The sequence below is a fragment of the Gorilla gorilla genome, chromosome 23 (assembly GCF_029281585.2).
Source record: "Gorilla gorilla gorilla isolate KB3781 chromosome 23, NHGRI_mGorGor1-v2.1_pri, whole genome shotgun sequence".
NCBI classification, from domain to species: Eukaryota; Metazoa; Chordata; class Mammalia; order Primates; family Hominidae; genus Gorilla; species Gorilla gorilla.
Window position 1 is genome coordinate 19,350,217 of NC_086018.1, and position 15,207 is coordinate 19,365,423.

Consider the following 15,207-nt stretch of genomic DNA (forward strand, 5'->3'; position numbering starts at 1 on the left):
AGTGATACAATCATAGCTCATTGCAGCCTTGGACTCTGAGATTCAAGCGATCCTCTCCCCTCAGCCTCTCAAAGTGCTGGGATTATAGGCATGAGCCATTGTGTTGGGCCTGCTCAATTTTTAAAATCTACCAATATTGTCACATTGTTCACCTTCCCTTATGATCTAAGCACATGTAGCTTCTGTGCAGGCCCATGTAAATCCCCCTGACTGGCCAGCCCAGCCTCCATCTCCTGCATGAAGTTTCTCCAGCTCTCCAGCCTACACTGCTAGTCTGAACTGGTAACAGGGTCTGGGCCCCTTGCATGTGACATCAACTGTAGAACCAGGTCCCAGCTAGGAGTTTCTGAAGGGGCAGGCACAGAGGACTCTAATACTAAATTTATTTAACTGGTGGCTCTGCTTTCCATGGGAGGGAGTCCTGAGGCGAACCCTTTCCAGAGAGATGCTCATGTAACTGTGAAACTGCTCTGGACAGGCAGCAAGGAACGGATGAGAACCCAAAGATGAACAATCTAGAATATGAAAAAGTTGTTTCCAAATAATCACATTCACTACCCTTGAGAGTAAAGGAGGTACTTGGAGTTTCTAATAAACAAGAGAGAGATTCCTAAAAGAATGTATGTAACTTTCTAAATAATTTTTAATTCTAAATTTAAAAAAATACCTTTCAATAAGGAGCTTGGAAAACAATACAAAATAATGGACCTTGAGGAACATAATATTCTAGAAACAAAAGGCAGCGCCTCCCTTGCTAGAGCTCACTGTATTAAACTCCAGGTACCTGACAAATTTAAGATCTGTATCCTGGCTGGAATCTAGCAGTCTCTTCAAAAATTAGTTCTTTCAGCTTTTCCTTAGGCAAGTCATCCAATTCCATGTCGAACTTGAATGGTGCTTCGGCGATGGGCTTTAAAAGAAAACAAAACATTTAACAGTCAAAGTTGTTATGGGTAAGGCAGTAATTTACTGATTCATAAAATGACCACTGCTCAGATTCTGAATTTACAACAGGACTGATGTCTCATAAAAACTTAAGAGTTGCTGGCCGGGCGCGGTGGCTCACACCTGTAATCCCAGCATTTTGGGAGGCTGAGGCTGGCGGATCACTTGAGGTCAGGAGTTCGAGACCAGCCTGGCCCAACATGGTGAAACCCCGTCTCTACCAAAAATACAAAAAATTAGCCGAGTGTGGTGGTGCACGCCTATAATCTCAGCTACTCAGGAGGCTGAGGCAAGAGAATCGCTTGAACCCAGGAGGCAGAGGTTGCAGTGAGCTGAGATCGTGCCACTGCACTCCAGTCTGGGTGACAGTGAGAGACTGAGAGTTGTGCCCACACTCCTCAAGGTCTCATAAACACTTAGACTGGGAGCAACTGAATCTGTTTCAAGTGTTTTTCTGAACTTACCACAAATCCCAGAATAATTTTTAAATGTTTTAAGGCAGTGAATGTCGAAATAAGAGAAATGTGCTGCTGTGGGGGTGGTGGTACGTTTATCCAATCAACACCCATAATACTAAAATACATGCATTTCATTAAATAAATCATGGTATCTTTGTATGAAAAAACATCTTAGAGCTGTTAAAAATTAAGCTGCAAGGCCAGGCGCAGTGGCTCACATCTGTAATCCCAGCACGTTGGGAGGCCAAGGTGGGAGGATAATGAGACCAGCCTGACCAACATAGTGAAACTCCATCTCTACTAAAAATACACAAAAATTAGCTAGGCATGGTGGCAGGCCCCGGTCGTCCCAGCTACTCGGGAGGCTGAGGAAGGAGAATTGCTTGAATCCAGGAGGCGGAGGTTGCAGTGAGCCGAGATTGCGCCACTGCACTCTGGCCGAGGCAACAGAGCAAGATTCCGTCTCAAAGAAAAATAAAAAAAACTGGCCAAGCACGGTGGCTCACACCTATAATCCCAGCACTTTGGGAGACCAAGGCAGGTGGATCATGAGGTCAAGAGATTGAGACCATCCTGGCCAACATAGTGAAACTCCGTCTCTACTAAAAATACAAAAATTAGCTGGGTGTGGTGGTGCGTGCCTGCAGTCCCAGCTACTCGGGAGGCTGAGGCAGGAGAATTGCTTGAACCTGGGAGGTGGAGGTTGAAGTGAGCCGAGATCACACCATGGTACTCCAGCCTGGCCTGGTGACAGAGCAAGACTCCATCTCAAAAAAGAAAACAAAATTAAGCTGCAAGGAAGATTAATAGGAAAATGCCTATGTTGTGTCAAGAGAATGAAAACTATTTTATTTTTAAAATTTAGATACAGAAATATAAGACTGAGAAGGAAATACTCCAAAATGTTAGTAACTGTAACAAGATTATAGAGCTACATCTTTGTAGTATGAAAAAAATCTCTCCTGTATTTTCTTACAAGTTTGCTTTTCTCTTTTTTTTTTGATACAAAACCTCGCTTTGTCGCCCAGGCTGGAGTGCAGTGGTACGATCCCGGCTCACTGCAACCTCTGCCTCCTGGGTTCAAGCGATTCTCCTGCCTCAGCCTCCGGAGTAGCTGGGATTATAGGCGCCTGGCACCACACTTGGCTAATTTTTGTATTTTTAGTAGAGACAGGGTTTCACTATGTTGGCCAGGCTGGTCTCGAACTCCTAACCTCAGGTGATCCACCAACCTTGGCCTCCCAAAGTGCTGTGATTACAAGTGTGAGCCACCATACCTGGCCCCATTTTTTTTTTTTGAGACTGAGTCTCATTCTATTGCCTAGGCTGGTGTGCAGTGGCATGATCTTGGCTCGCTGCAACCTCCGCCTCCCGGGGTCAAGCGATTCTTATGCCTCAGCCTCCAGAGTAGCTGGGATTACAAACATGCACTACCACGCCCAGCTATTTTTGTATTTTTAGTAGAGACGGGGTTTCCCCATGTTGGCCAGGCTGGGCTCGAACTCCTGACCTCAAGTGATCCTCCTGCCTCGGCCTCCCAAAGTGCTGGGATTACAGGCGTGAGCCACTGCGCCCAGCCCCCATTTTAATTTTTAACCACACTCCAGAAAGCTATTTAAGTAAAATATAAACTGTCTATTTAGATCAAAGAACCCCATACACACTCAGTGACAAACAGTGATTATTATTTTTTAGAGAAAGAGTTTTGCTCTGTCACCGAAGCTGGAGTGCAGTGGTGTGATCACAGCTCACTGAAACCTCGATCTCCTGGGCTCAAGAGATCTTTCCACCTCAGCCTTCTGAATAGCTGGGACTACAGGTGTGAGCCACCATGCCTGGCCTCATTTTGATTTTTAAATGCCCGTGAACTAATGCAATGTTACAGAACTAAGCTGATGATAATACCAGCTGTCAACCAGTGAATGCCTAGAATCTCACCTCTCACCCATGTAATCCTCACATGGGGCCTTTAGGGGGAGGAAGCACAGACCCCAAACTCTGCACTAAGCTTTGGCCATCTGAAAGGGGAGAAGGACTCATGTCCAGAAGAATAAATAGCTCAGCCTGAAGGAGGGCTATGCATCTGGGATCACAGGAGGTGTCCTACACGCATCACCCACCACCCCAGCCAGCTGATTTGGACTCGGAAGCTTGGGAAATCTCCAGCCCACTAAGCTTGTAAGAGCCCCAAACCTGTATTCTCTCCTATTCTGTGTTACTGGCTACGTTGTAGGTATTTCACAAGCTGCCTCACTTGTTGTTGGAGGTAGAGAGATGGATGTGGAAGGGAAAGCTGATTCTTTCAAAAATAGGAGGGTAAAGACTATTCTCTGTGCATATGAGCCTCAACTACAACAGTCCAAACTTTTGGTTCATATTGCATTTTTCTTTGTTATCCTCCAGAGAATAAAGTTAAAACTGAACCCCAGAGAAACCAGAGAGCCAAGGCACTAGGACTGTCTTGGGGAGAACATGACATGCAGCATCTTCTACCTGAATGCCCTGCCTGCTCTGAAGAGCTGCCATATCCACTCTGGCCTCATCACTTCTTACAACAGGCTCTCGTGTCCTTGTCTCTAGGGAATAGCACACCCCACATGGAGTCGCCAAGCCACAGTGGAAACTGTCCAAATTGACTTCCCTCCCCACTCTGTGTGCTGTCCCTGTCAGCAGGCTGCCCACCTCCTCTCCACCCCGGCCATCCTCAGGGCCAGCACTTCACTTCAGGTGTCTCTTCCTGTCACACCATGACAATGGCCTCCAGTCTCAGACCCATGCCCTCTGTGCTCCATACTGGTGCAGCTGTCCCCTTTATACATGCGTTTACCCCGCCCCTACCTGTTGCAGGTGGCCTGGAGGAAGTCTTCTGAGATAGACAGAGAGTTACGGGGGGAGGGATTTCAAGCTGTGCCCCACAGCACTCGTCCTCAAGGCAAAGGTGGGCTTGTTGGAAGAACCGGGTATGGCAACAGGTGTATCTCAGGAAAATCTAAGCAAGATATGGTTGGTCCACTGCTGGCTGATCTATGTCCCTGAAGCAGCAGCCAGGAACATGAGCTCTTACCTCGTCACTCGGGTCATAATACTGCTCCAGATATGGGTGGGCCAGAGCCTGTTCTACTTCAATCCTCTTGTGTGGGTTGAATGTCAACATTTTGTCCAATAAGTCCAGAGCTATAAAGAGAAAGGTTTTGCAGTAGTGAGAGCAGAAGTAGTCACAGAAATACTTCAATTTCCTGTTTAAGTAACTTACCCACAAAACAACTGAGCTAAGCATGACTACGGAGAGAGCAGCCGGCACAAAGGGTGCTGACTATATCTCCAAGCCTCCTGAGACTGTGAACATAGGAACCGACCATCTGACAATTGCAGACCACAAACAAAAACAAAAACAAAACAAAAACACTGGCACTACTTAATGAAGCGTCTTTTCTGACAATGACCATTTCTTTTTTTTTTTTTTTTTTTTTTTGAGACGGAGTCTCGCTCTGTCGCCCAGGCTGGAGTGCAGTGGCGCGATCTCGGCTTACTGCAAGCTCCGCCTCCCGGGTTCATGCCATTCTCCTGCCTCAGCCTCCTGAGCAGCTGGGACTACAGGCGCCCGCCACCACACCCGGCTAATTTTTTGTATTTTTAGTAGAGATGGGGTTTCACCGTGTTAGCCAGGATGGTCTCGATCTCCTGACCTCGTGATCCGCCCGCCTCAGCCTCCCAAAGTGCTGGGATTACAGGCGTGAGCCATCGCGCCCGGCCAGCAATGATCATTTCTTATTAGGTTATTTGTAGGCAAAGGTCAACTTCATCCATCTGCAAATTAGCACATACTATTAAGCCCTCAAGGTAGAATAAAATATCATTATTTCTTCTTAAAACATTTTAAAATTTAATTGTATGTCCCTTCTCACCATTCCTAGAATGATAAACAATCACGTAAAATACTCACGATCAGTTTAAGGAATCACTTCTAGCCACTACTTTCAAAAAGTAAGTTTTCACTATTTACTAAGAAAATGTTTCCTAACCCTTAAGAACAATCAGTAGACCTTCCGAAGGGATTGCTTGGGTGTTGGGGGGAGGTGGGAGGCATCTTGCTGCCTGAGGTCACTGAAGGGCTGTGGGTGTGTATTTGTGCTCAGCCCCGGCCCCCAATTTTGACCTCCCTTGTTGCAACCCCTGACCTTAAGACAACAGGAGATGATAAACATGGTAAACCACATGCTGGACATAATGAGAAATTCCGCATAGAAAACATTTAAAAGTTATGTATGTTTCTATCTATAATCTTTTCAATACATACAAGTGCACTTTAGGAAATTATGGAATAATGACATTTTGTTTTATAGCCTAGATAACTTTTCAGAGTAGAGAATCCAGACAGGTTTTGCTGTGACTGAAGGAGTGTCTGCGCAGTAGAAGAGGTGGTCATGCCTGCAGCTGTGACCCTGGGTCTGTGGGCACACAAACTGGCTAGGTTTAGGAAGTGGCCCTCTCAAGGGTCAGGACAAAGAAGCATGATGGTCAAGAACCCAGGCATCTCTGGTTCAAATCCTACTTCCAAGGAACACTTGTAGATATGTGTACAAGACACACAACCCTTGCCGAATCTTAAGATTCCTGTGGTTGGCTGGGCGCGGGGGCTCACGCCTGTAATCCCAGCACTTTGGGAGGCCGAGGCGGGCGGATCACAAGGTCAGGAGATCGAGACCATCCTGGCTAACACGGTGAAACCCCGTCTCTACCAAAAATGCAAAAAAAATTAGCCGGGCATGGTAGCGGGCGCCTGTAGTCCCAGCTACTCGGGAGGCTGAGGCAGGAGAATGGTGTGAACCCGAGAGGCGGAGCTTGCAGTGAGCCGAGATTGCGCCACTGCACTCCAGCCTGGGCGACAGAGCGAGACCCCGTCTCAAAAAAAAAAAAAAAAAAAAAAAAGATTCCTGTGGTCTATAATATTAGGTAATAAATCCCACTTTGCTTCCTGCTCCCAACCAGCCCTCCCCACATAGAACTCACAGACATTTTCTCAAGGACTTTCTTGAAACTAGATTAAGTCATTTGGCTTTTCACCCAATTAGATACGTCTGTGCTAAAAGTCCAGAAGGCCTGGACCACAATGAGATTCTAACAGTATTACTTCTAAACCACTGGAGGCAGAAGAGTCCTACTCAAACTTGTTAGTATTAAGTAGACAGGCACTCCAAGCCAACTGGATGTTTTGCAGCTTAAGCATTTCTAAAACAGATCCATTAGTTCCTTAAAGTTAAATAAATTCTAGGCCCTTAAACCTCCAGGCATAAATTTCAAAGAAGACAGCTTTTTAAAAAAAGATTTGCTACTTGAAAAGTAGCTAGATCTCCAGCCTTCTGTTACTGCAAGTGCTATTTCTACATTATTCATAGCTACAGAAGGAGAAAAGGAGAGAACTGGGAAGCAGCTGGCAGGTGCGGATCCCACAGTCAAGAATGTCCGGACTCCCTCCTCCCACGCCACATGGGCATTCATTGGTAACACTCAGATGGTGTGAATCATGGCTGCCTGTGTGGATGCTTACTTGGATACAGGTTTTATTTCCCCTAAAAGACTGGAAGTCCCTTTGAGGCTAGTATTACACCTGACCACAAATCCTGACTTTCCCTAGTGCCTTCCAGAATGCTACATTTTCTCTGTGTTTTTTAAAACAGAGTTTGGATTTTGTTCTATGGCCCAGGCTGGAGTGCAGTGGCATGATCATAGCTTACTGCAGCCTTGAACTCCTGGGCTCAAGCAATCCTCCTGCCTCAGCCTCTCGAGTAGCTGGTACTACAGGCACATGTTACCACACCCAGCTAATTTTTTTAAATTAATTTTTCTGTAGAGATGGGGAGTCACTATGTTGCCCAGGCTGGTCTTGAACTCCTGGGCTCAAGTGATCCTCCTGCCTAAGCCTCCCAAAGTGCTGAGATTACAGGTGTGAGCCACTGTGCCTGGCCCTTGTCTTTTTTTTTTTGAAACGGGAGTCTCGCTCTGTTGCCCAGGCTGGAGTGCAGTGGCGCCGTCTCGGCTCACTGCAACCTCCACCTCCTGGGTTCAAGCGATTCTCCTGCCTCAGCCTCCTGAGTAACTGGGATTACAGGTGCCTGCCACCATGCCAGGCTGATTTTTTGTATTTTTAGTAGAGACGGGGGTTTCACCATGTTGGCCAGCGTGTTCTCAAACTCCTGACCTCGCAATCCACCCACCTTGGCCTCCCAAAGTGCTGGGATTACAGGTGTGAGCCACCGCGCCTGGCCAGCCTGGCCCTTCTCTTTAACTTCAAATAGTATGTAACAACCTGATTCCAACCCTTTCTTCTAATCCATCATCCTTTTTTCCTTCTTGTCCTGTCCTGGACCTGGGGAAAGCCGTTGACTGGCTCTCCACAGTGCCTCTTCATGTCTATCTTGCCTGCCTCGTGAAACTCTGACCCTGAATCAATGCTGCAACCTGTCACTTCCATCCTCAACTCATGTTTCTGTGCGGGGCCAGAGAAAAGACTGAACTGTGCAAAGTGTGCCAGTGCGACAGTGCTTCTCAAACTTTCTGATCTCAGAACTCTTTATACTCATCAAAACTGAGGGACGATTTAAAAACCAGTTAATTCTGCTCATAGCTCAAATAGTTACATAAGTGCTTTTCCCTGAGAAAACCACTGCATTCAGTATGCAGCAGAAATGCTTTATGTGTTTGTCACACAGACATCGTGAAGACATGTATTAAGGATGGATTTAATATGGTGAGTACTTTTTACTGGCACTGGTTTTGAGCAGTGTGGGTGTGGCAGTGCAGAGCTCAGTAACCTCTCTAGTTCCACCACCTTGACCTGGCTGTGGTGCTGGGGACTCTGCTCACCATTGCTCCTGTGCCACAAGTGCTGATGGCAACATAGAGAGCAGTGTGAGTAACTCTTTAAGAAGATTATTAAAACAGCTTTAACCTTGTGGACACCCTGAAAGGATCCTGGGGATCTCAGGTGTTTAAGGAGCACACTAACAGTAACTACTGTGCTACAAAAACTCAAGATTTTCAGCCTCATCAAGGCCCTCAACAGCTTCTGGAAAGCCTTGGTCAGTCCCCTCCTCTACTCTCAGATTTCACCCAACTTGCACGGCCTGAATCATGACCTTCTTGCTAACTGACCCTCATTACTCTCAGCATATCTTCTTGAGGGTGCTACAGAGAAAACTGAGGCACCCAAGAGTGATCTTCCCGGAATTCCCTCCTAGCCAGATTCACACACATCCTTACTGACACTGCCAAGAAAGATATCCTCTCTCTACTCAAAGTCAATTCTCCCCAACTTGTGGACTGGTCCACAACCCCTTCCCCTCATGTGGACCAGTCGTTTTTGTCTCCACTTTCCATTTCAAATTTCTCAATTCCATTCACTGTTTCAACTCCTCTTGCATGGTCACCAACAAGCCCCTCATTGGAAAATCAACCCACATTTTCCAATCTATATCTTGCTAGACCCCTCTGCTGCATGGACACTGTTGTGCATGCCTACTTTCTCAAAACGCCATCTTCTGCTTCTGTGATATCACATGGTGCTAGTTTCTTTTCTTTGTCCCTATCCCATCACTGGCTGAAGGTTTGTGTTCTCCAACTTCTCACAATCTCACTCTTCTTCTTCTATTTTTTTTTTTTGAGACAGGGTCTCACTTTGTTGCCCAGGATGGAATCCAGTGGCCTGATCTCGGATCACTGCAATCTCTACCTCCTGGGTTCAAGCGATCCTCCTACTTCAGCCTCCCGAGTAGCTGGGATTACAGGTGTGTGTCACCACATCAGGCTTATTTTTGTATTTTTGGCAGAGACGGGGTTTTGCCATGTTGCTCAGGCTGGTGTCGAACTCCTGGGCTCAAGTGATCCACCTGCCTTGGCCTCCCAAAGTGCTGGGATTACAGGCATGAGCGACCGCACCCGGCCACAATCTCATTCTTCTATCTTTTCAATCTCTTGCAAGATTTAAAAGACCACAGGTTAAATACCTCCCAAAGCTATCTTGAGCTGAGGGTTACCAAGCTGTAGATCAATAAATCCAAGTCTGTGTAGGTAATAAAATATATAGCCTATGATTCCATTTACAATCAATGTATGTATCTATATGTGTAATAAAGTCTGCAAGGTTTTCAAACATTAGGTTATCTGAGAAATGGAGACAGACTTCTTATAGAAATTGCGTTTTTTAATTTAAAAAAAAAAGTGGGGACCAGGAGTGGTGGCTCACGCCTGTAATCCCAGCACTTTGGGAGGCTGAGGCAGGCAGATCACGAGGTCAGGAGATCGAGACCATCCTGGCTAACACGGTGAAACCCCGTCTCTACTAAAAAATACAAAAAATTAGCTGGGCATAGTGGTGGGTGCCTGTAGTCCCAGCTACTCCAGAAGCTGAGGCAGGAGAATGGCGTGAACCTGGGAGGTAGAGCTTGCAGTGAGCCGAGATCTCGCCACTGCACTCCAGCCTGGGCGACAGAGTGAGATTCCATCTCAAAAAAAAAAAAAAAAAACAAAAAACGTGGGGCGGGGGGGGGGGGGGGGGGGGTCCGGGTGTGGTAGTGGCAGGAGGATCCCTTGAGTCCAGGAGTTCAAGACAGGACTGGGAAACATAGCGAGACCCCATCTCTACAAAATTTATTTATTTAAATTAGCCAGGCACGGTGCTTGCCCGAGCCCAGGAGTTCGAGGCTGCAGTGAGCTGTGATTGTGCCACTGCACTCCAGCCTGCCAGCCTGGGCAACAGAGGGAGAACCCTGTCTCTTCAGGAAAAAAAAGGGGGGGAGGTGGGGGGAGAAAATAGAATTCCTTATCTTCCTTCACTCTCGGGATCACCTGCTGGTTGTGCCCACCAGCATCCACTGCCTCTCTAATCCATCCAACCATGTTTGCTATAGGGGAACGCTCAGGCTTGCCCACGCTCCTGGGCTGTGCTGTGGGAATGGTGACACTCACTGGGCCATATACACCTGAGTCCCCTTGGCCACAGTGACTGCTCAGGGATAGGCATGGCATCCAAGCTGAGCACGAAGAGGTGATGAGAGTCAGCCTAAGTCCTGGCTGCAGTGATCAGGTCAAGTGTCTTACTCTCATCATGAAAAGAGAGGCTGACTGACAGACAGCCCAGAGCAAGGCAAAACTGGATGATAAAGAAGTCCAGATTCAGTTTACACAATCAACTTGAGATCAGAGTGTCTCATCTGTTTCCTCCATCTCCAAAAAGGAAGGTAATTCACAGCCTTCTCTTTTCTAAATGGTGAGGACCCCGGGGCCCCTGCTTCTGAGCCGTTGGTTATCCAGACTATGCCACCACGTCCACCTGAGCTCCCAGAAGAAGCCAGAAAGAAAAGAATGGAAAGAAACAGAAGGACAGTGGGAACGGGAAGAGAAGAAATGACGAGGTCTCAGTTCTCCACACTCTAGCCTCAGCACCCACTTAAGATTGAAGAGTAGTGCTCCCTCTCCCTCTCCCTTTCCCCACGGTCTCCCTCTGATGCCGAGCTGAAGCTGGACGGTACTGCTGCCATCTCAGCTCACTGCAACCTCCCTGCCTGATTCTCCTGCCTCAGCCTGCCGAGTGCCTGCGATTGCAGGCGCGCGCCGCCACGCCTGACTGGTTTTCGTATTTTTTTGGTGGAGACGGGGTTTCGCTGTGTTGGCTGGACTGGTCTCCAGCTCCTAACCGCGAGTGATCTGCCAGTCTCGGCCTCCCGAGGTGCCAGGATTGCAGACGGAGTCTCGTTCACTCAGCGCTCAATGGTGCCCAGGCTGGAGTGCAGTGGCGTGATCTCGGCTTGCTACAACCTCCACCTCCCAGCCACCTGCCTTGGCCTCCCAAAGTGCCGAGATTGCAGCCTCTGCCTGGCCGCCACCCCGTCTGGGAAGTGAGGAGCGTCTCCGCCTGGCCGCCCATCGTCTGGGATGTGAGGAGCCCCTCTGCCTGGCTGCCCAGTCTGGAAAGTGAGGAGCGTCTCTGCCCGGCCGCCATCCCATCTAGGAAGTGATGAGCGCCTCTTCCCGGCCGCCATCACATCTGGGAAGTGAGGAGCGTCTCTGCCCGGCCGCCCATCGTGTGAGATGTGGGGAGCACCTCTGCCCTGCCGCCCCGTCCGGGATGTGAGGAGCGTCTCTGCCCGGCCGCCCCGTCTGAGAAGTGAGGAGACCCTCTGCCTGGCAACCGCCCCGAGAAGTGAGGAGCCCCTCTGCCCGGCAGCTGCCCCGTCTGAGAAGTGAGGAGCCCCTCCGCCCAGCAGCCACCCCGTCTGGGAAGTGAGGAGCATCTCCGCCCGGCAGCCACCTCGTCCGGGAGGGAGGTGGGGGGGGTCAGCCCCCCGCCCGGCCAGCCGCCCCGTCTGGGAGGGAGGTAGGGAGGTGGGGGGCGCCCCTGCCCGGCTGCCCCTACTGGGAAGTGAGGAGCCTCTCTGCCCGGCCAGCCGCTCCGTCCGGGAGGGAGGTGGGGGGGGTCAGCCCCCCGCCCGGCCAGCCGCCCCGTCCGGGAGGTGAGGGGCGCCTCTGCCCGGCCGCCCCTACTGGGAAGTGAGGAGCCCCTCTGCCCGGCCAGCCGCTCCGTCCGGGAGGGAGGTGGGGGGGTCAGCCCCCCGCCCGGCCAGCCGCCCCGTCCGGGAGGGAGGTGGTGGGGTCAGCCCCCCGCCCGGCCAGCCGCCCCGTCCGGGAGGGAGGTGGGGGGGTTAGCCCCCCGCCTGGCCAGCTGCCCCATCCGGGAGGTGAGGGGCGCCCCTGCCCAGCCGCCCCTACTGGGAAGTGAGGAGCCCCTCTGCCCGGCCAGCCGCTCCGTCCGGGAGGGAGGTTGGGGGGTCAGCCCCCCGCCCGGCCAGCCGCCCTGTCGGGGAAGTGAGGGGCGCCTCTGCCCGGCCGCCCCTACTGGGAAGTGAGGAGCCCCTCTGCCCGGCCAGCCGCCCCGTCCGGGAGGGAGGTGGGAGGGTCAGCCCCCTGCCCGGTCAGCCGCCCCCTCCGGGAGGGAGGTAGGGGGGTCAGCCCCCTGCCCGGCCAGCCGCCCCCCGCCCCGTCCAGGAGGGAGGTGGGGGGGTCAGCCCCCTGCCTGGCCAGCCGCCCCATCCGGGAGGTGAGGGGCGCCTCTGCCCGGCCGCCCCTACTGGGAAGTGAGGAGCCTCTCTGCCCGGCCAGCTGCCCCGTCCAGGAGGGAGGTGGGGGGGTTAGCCCCCCGCCTGGCCAGCCGCCCCGTCCGGGAGGTGAGGGGCGCCTCTGCCCGGCCGCCCCTACTGGGAAGTGAGGAGCCCCTCTGCCCGGCCACCGCCCCGTCTGGGAGGTGTACCCAACAGCTCATTGAGAGCGGGCCATGATGACAATGGCGATTTTGTGGAATAGAAAGGGGGGAAAGGTGGGGAAAAGATTGAGAAATCGGATGGTTGCCGTGTCTGTGTAGAAAGAGGTAGACATGGGAGACTTTTCATTTTGTTCTGTACTAAGAAAAATTCTTCTGCCTTGGGAGCCTGTTAATCTGTGACCTTACCCCCAACCCTGTGCTCTCTGAAACATGTGCTGTATCCACTCAGGGTTGAATGGATTAAGGGCGGTGCAAGATGTGCTTTGTTAAACAGATGCTTGAAGGCAGCATGCTCGTTAAGAGTCATCACCACTCCCTAATCTCAAGTACCCAGGGACACAAACACTGCGGAAGGCCTCAGGGTCCTCTGCCTAGGAAAACCAGAGAACTTTGTTCACTTGTTTATCTGCTGACCTTCCCTCCACTATTGTCCTGTGACCCTGCCAAATCCCCCTCTGCGAGAAACACCCAAGAATGATCAATAAAAAATTAAAAAAATAAAATAAAATAAAAAAAGAAGTCCAGATTCTAGACACAGTGTCTGTGCCCATCAATCCACATGTGACTGAACTTTTCAGTTATCAGAGCCAATAAAGCTCTTTCTTGGGCCAGTAAGTTCTTGTTATGTGGAACTGTGGAACTGAAAAGACCTCAAACGGCTGACCCACCAAACCCGGCCTTCTGGTCTGTGTGAATGACTCACCCACATTCCCTTGCTCCCCAAGCACCACCATTCAACGGTAACCACTGCTTATCTTTTCACATGTTGTTGAATTCTTTTCTATGCATTTTCTTGTAGAAGGCTGAGATCATATTATGTATGACAAATGCTGTTTTATTTTCCCTTAGTAAATACTGTTCATTAGCATTTTCCCCCACTATCAAAACTTTGTAAAAAAATCACTTTTAGTGGCCTTAAAATATTCCTTTAAGTAGATGTTTCATAATTTACTCAGCCATTTGATTAACATTTGGCACTTAGGTTGTTTCTAATGCCTAACAGGTGCCTTAAATTAAACGCGGACTAAACCAAATTCTCAACTGCTGTCACCCAAACTGCTCCTCCTATAGTTTTCCTCATCTCAGTATTTCCTGTAGACTGTGTGTTCTTGTCCTTTGCTCATTTATTTATACACTGTGGTCTTAGATTTGTCTCTGCTCTTTAGATACTAATAATATTAATAATGAATCTAAAGTTAACAATAATTCCTTAACTCTTTTAATTATCCTATGAGGTGGGAACTACAAATTGTCTCAATTTAGGATTGAGGAAATCATGAAACAGCTTAAATAACTTGTCCAAAGTCAAAAATCCAAGTAGCAGAACCCTAGTTTGAACTCAGGAGGCTGACTCCAGAGCACTGGGTATAACCACTGTACTCTGCTGCCTTCTACAGAACAGTTAGGAGAAGGTCAAGTGTTACTCAATTTAGAACATTTTAGACCTATTGTCCACACCTAATCTAATTTTATTTAGCTTTTAAACTTTTATATGTCTCTCTTTCCTTGATGTTTGTTTTAAAACATAGGAAGTCTTTCTCCATGCAGAGATCAGAAAAATACTGAATACTCTATTGTTAGTTTCTCATGATATAAATTTTAAGTATCACTTCTTTTAGAATTCATTTTGATGTGTAATGATTTAAATTGATTTTCCTCCAAATAGCTATTCAACTAGCCCAGTACCATCTGCTGAATAATAATTTCTTCTCCCTCACTGAAGTCATTTGAGAGAATCGTAAGCTAAGACTCCTTTGAAGAAAAATCTACAATACTGCCGGTTTAAGGGATACAGCAATCAAAAATTTCCAACAAACATGAAAAAATTTCAATCTCACTCTTAATTACAGAAAAACAAATTAAATGCCACTCCCCCATTTGGTTGGCAGACCTAAAAGTTCAATACCCAGAATTGCTGGAACAAAAGACGTGAGAGAATTGCCAGACTGTCCTCTACAGAGACTCAACCAGTTTACACTCCACCAGCTCTCTCCGAAAACGCCCTTTTCCCCACAGCCTTGACCACACAGTAGGGTGTCAAACTTTGATGTTTGCTACTCCGTTGAGGAGGGCGTTTAAAAAAAAAAAAAAGAATTACTGACTTTTCAATGTTTGTATCTTGTATAATGAGTAAACATGAGTACCTTTTATACACTTAAGAGCTGTTTCAACTTCCTTTTCTGTGAACTCTCATTAAAAATTCTAGCTTGTAAGTTTTTTAATCTCTTGAGTTCCCTGAGGTCTTCCATTCATTTCCTGACAAATCTAGACTATCAGTTCTGTAAGAAAGCTCTCTCTCTCTTTTTTTTTTAATGAGTCCTCAGACTTCCCATCTCCAAACAGGTTCTTAATCCCTCTTATTGCTGGCATTATGTATGTCCAGGGCCTTAGAAGCCTTGATGGCACCAAACAGATACTCAAATCTATTCACTGAATGAATGAATTTATGTATGTTTTCTTAAAAATATAAAAACAACTGGCTAGATGTGG

The 15,207-nt window shown here is 48.6% G+C and overlaps 1 protein-coding gene across 2 annotated transcripts in view; it reads right to left on the reverse strand.

The window, feature by feature from the left end:
• Window positions 1–15,207, reverse strand: part of MAPK1 (mitogen-activated protein kinase 1) — a 112,708-nt gene that overhangs the window by 12,996 nt on the left and 84,505 nt on the right. For both annotated transcript variants that reach the window (XM_063704982.1, XM_004063106.5), the window contains exons 7-8: window positions 4,468–4,577; window positions 785–910 (exon numbers count right to left, since the gene is read on the reverse strand). In XM_063704982.1, the coding sequence (XP_063561052.1) occupies window positions 794–910; window positions 4,468–4,577 (227 nt within the window). In that variant the 3' untranslated portion in view covers window positions 785–793. The remainder of the gene's footprint in view (window positions 1–784; window positions 911–4,467; window positions 4,578–15,207) is intronic.